This window comes from Grammomys surdaster, unplaced genomic scaffold, assembly GCF_004785775.1.
Source record: "Grammomys surdaster isolate TR1022 unplaced genomic scaffold, NIH_TR_1.0 130, whole genome shotgun sequence".
NCBI classification, from domain to species: domain Eukaryota; kingdom Metazoa; phylum Chordata; class Mammalia; order Rodentia; family Muridae; genus Grammomys; species Grammomys surdaster.
Genome location: NW_021604588.1, coordinates 10,468,532 through 10,470,699, shown reverse-complemented (window position 1 = coordinate 10,470,699; position 2,168 = coordinate 10,468,532). Strand labels below are relative to the sequence as shown.

The 2,168-nt window shown below is 45.4% G+C and overlaps 1 protein-coding gene across 4 annotated transcripts in view; it reads left to right on the top strand.

Annotated features, from left to right (window-relative positions):
* Window positions 1–2,168, top strand: part of Tbx19 (T-box 19) — a 21,664-nt gene that overhangs the window by 16,247 nt on the left and 3,249 nt on the right. For all 4 annotated transcript variants that reach the window (XM_028758028.1, XM_028758019.1, XM_028758034.1 and 1 more), the window contains one exon: window positions 1,871–2,059. In XM_028758028.1, coding sequence (XP_028613861.1) covers window positions 1,871–2,059 — 189 coding nt within the window. The remainder of the gene's footprint in view (window positions 1–1,870; window positions 2,060–2,168) is intronic.

Here is a 2,168-nt window from a genome sequence, read left to right as displayed (position 1 = left end):
TCTATCTATCTATCTATCTATCTATCTATCTATCTATCTATCTATCTCTGCAGAAGACCTGGTACAGACCCATACAGGCCTAGTGCTTGCTGCTTTCTTCTCTGTGAGCCCAGATATGCCCTGCTTAGTTGATTCAGTAGGCCGAGTTCTTCTGGCTGACACAGTCTATAATTCAGATGCTAGAAGATTGCAGGGAATGACTCCTGCTGCCATGTGAAAACCATGGAATTCTTCACCCTCTCCTAGCCCCACACTGCAAGGCATCTTCTGTGCAGCTGTGTCCGTAGAATCTTGCAGAGGAGCCAGCAGGAAAGCCTTTTGAAGGGACGTCAGTAAAATGATTTCTTGTTTAGGTTAGGGTCAGTGTGGAACACACCTTCTCAATATTCATGCGCTGTAATATTCTCAGCAAACATCCCAAGGTGTAGACATTATGGGGCAAACTAAATGCTCTTGAGATTGGGAGTGGGGCACTCTGGTTTGGTTTTGCCTAGTAGACACCTGAATCCTGATTCTCTTAATCAGTGTAGAGAAGTTTAAAATTTTCTCTGAAATGTCTGTAATTTTAATCTACGAAGCAGACTGGTAAATAGAGGCAAAGCATACAGCTTACATACATGCAGAAGCATGAGAGCTGTAGAGAAAATCCGAGACTCCAAGGCAAGGCTACATGGTTGAAGGTTAAATAGCATGTTAGGTTACAGAGATAGCCTCCAGGCTTCTGTGGGTGGGGCCGGGGGAGATGATGTCACATCATGCAAGGCTGAAGAGAGCAAGCAGCTCCATTCTGGAGATCAGGTCACACCCCCAGCAGCCTTCTGAGGAACCTGTGATGTCCTGTAAGTCTTTTAGGCAGCTCTAGATAAGGCCAGTCAGGGGGAGCCCCGGGGAAGCATGTGCACTATTGTTGCTGACTTTACACATCTGGATCTCCCCACAAGGACAGATTTTAGAGCTCTTCTTTTTTCTTTTTCTTTTCTTTTTTTAAAAGGTTTTTCAAGACAGGGTTTCTCTGTGTAGCCCTGGCTGTCCTGGAACTCACTCTGTAGACCAGGTTGACCTTGAACTCAGAAATCCGCCTGCCTCTGCCTCCCAAGTGCTGGGATTAAAGGCATGCGCCACCACTGCCCGGCTTTTAGAGCTCTTCTTATGTGGAAGGTCCTTGAATAGCTACCTCAGAACATAATAAAAATGCACATTTTGGGGTGGGTGATTTTGAGTTCCCTTACCAGATAGAGCTAATGAAGGGACAAAGGGATTGGGGACAGTTAGACCCACCTGTCTGACATGAGCTTAAGGCACTAGGAACACTTTGCACTTTGTTTGCTTCTACAACATTTCAAGCAGAAGAGCAGGCTCTCATACCCAACTTCTCCTTACTGAGGTCTAGGTGACAATCTTCAGCCATTGCTCCAGGAGCAGCTGGGGCCCTGTCTGTTGTCTAGTGTTCATTTCTCATTTCAGCTAAGAAGGCTTCTTGTTTCAGTGCTGACATTGCTAAATCCGCTTTGCTTAGAAACCCACTTGAAGTAGGGTATTCTGGTCAGACTCTTCATCAACCATATCTAATATGCGTTCTGCAGGCTTCAAAAAAATCAGTAATAAGTTTGTTGTGCAGAATTAGCTCATTTTCATTTTCTGTGCTCTCAGAATCCTGTTTGCAGGCTCCCACTGGAAGACATCATTTTCCCACTGGGTAGAAAAGAAAGAGACCTTTACTACCTTGTGTAACCACATTGAACAGCCCCAGTCAGTGAGTTACACACACATCTAATGTTTCCTAAACCAATGTTTACTTTAATTAAGCCAGAAAGACTTCTGCCATCTGATTTTGGTGTGGAAATCTCTGTTTTCTTCTTGTCTATTCTAGTGGGAGGCTGGATCTTTTCCAATCCCGATGGCGTGTGCACAGCAGGAAATACCAATTACCAGTATGCCACGCCTTTGCCTCTGCCTGCTCCCCACACACACCATGGCTGTGAGCACTACCCTGGCCTCCGAGGACATCGGCAGGCTCCCTACCCTTCTACCTACATGCATAGAAACCATTCTCCCTCAGGTATGTAGTTCTACTAATTAAACCCTTGGGCATGGCAGTGGTGGGTACATAGCTGGTAAAAGAAGTACCTGAAGATAGAGTTCTTTTCATCTTTTCACACACACACACA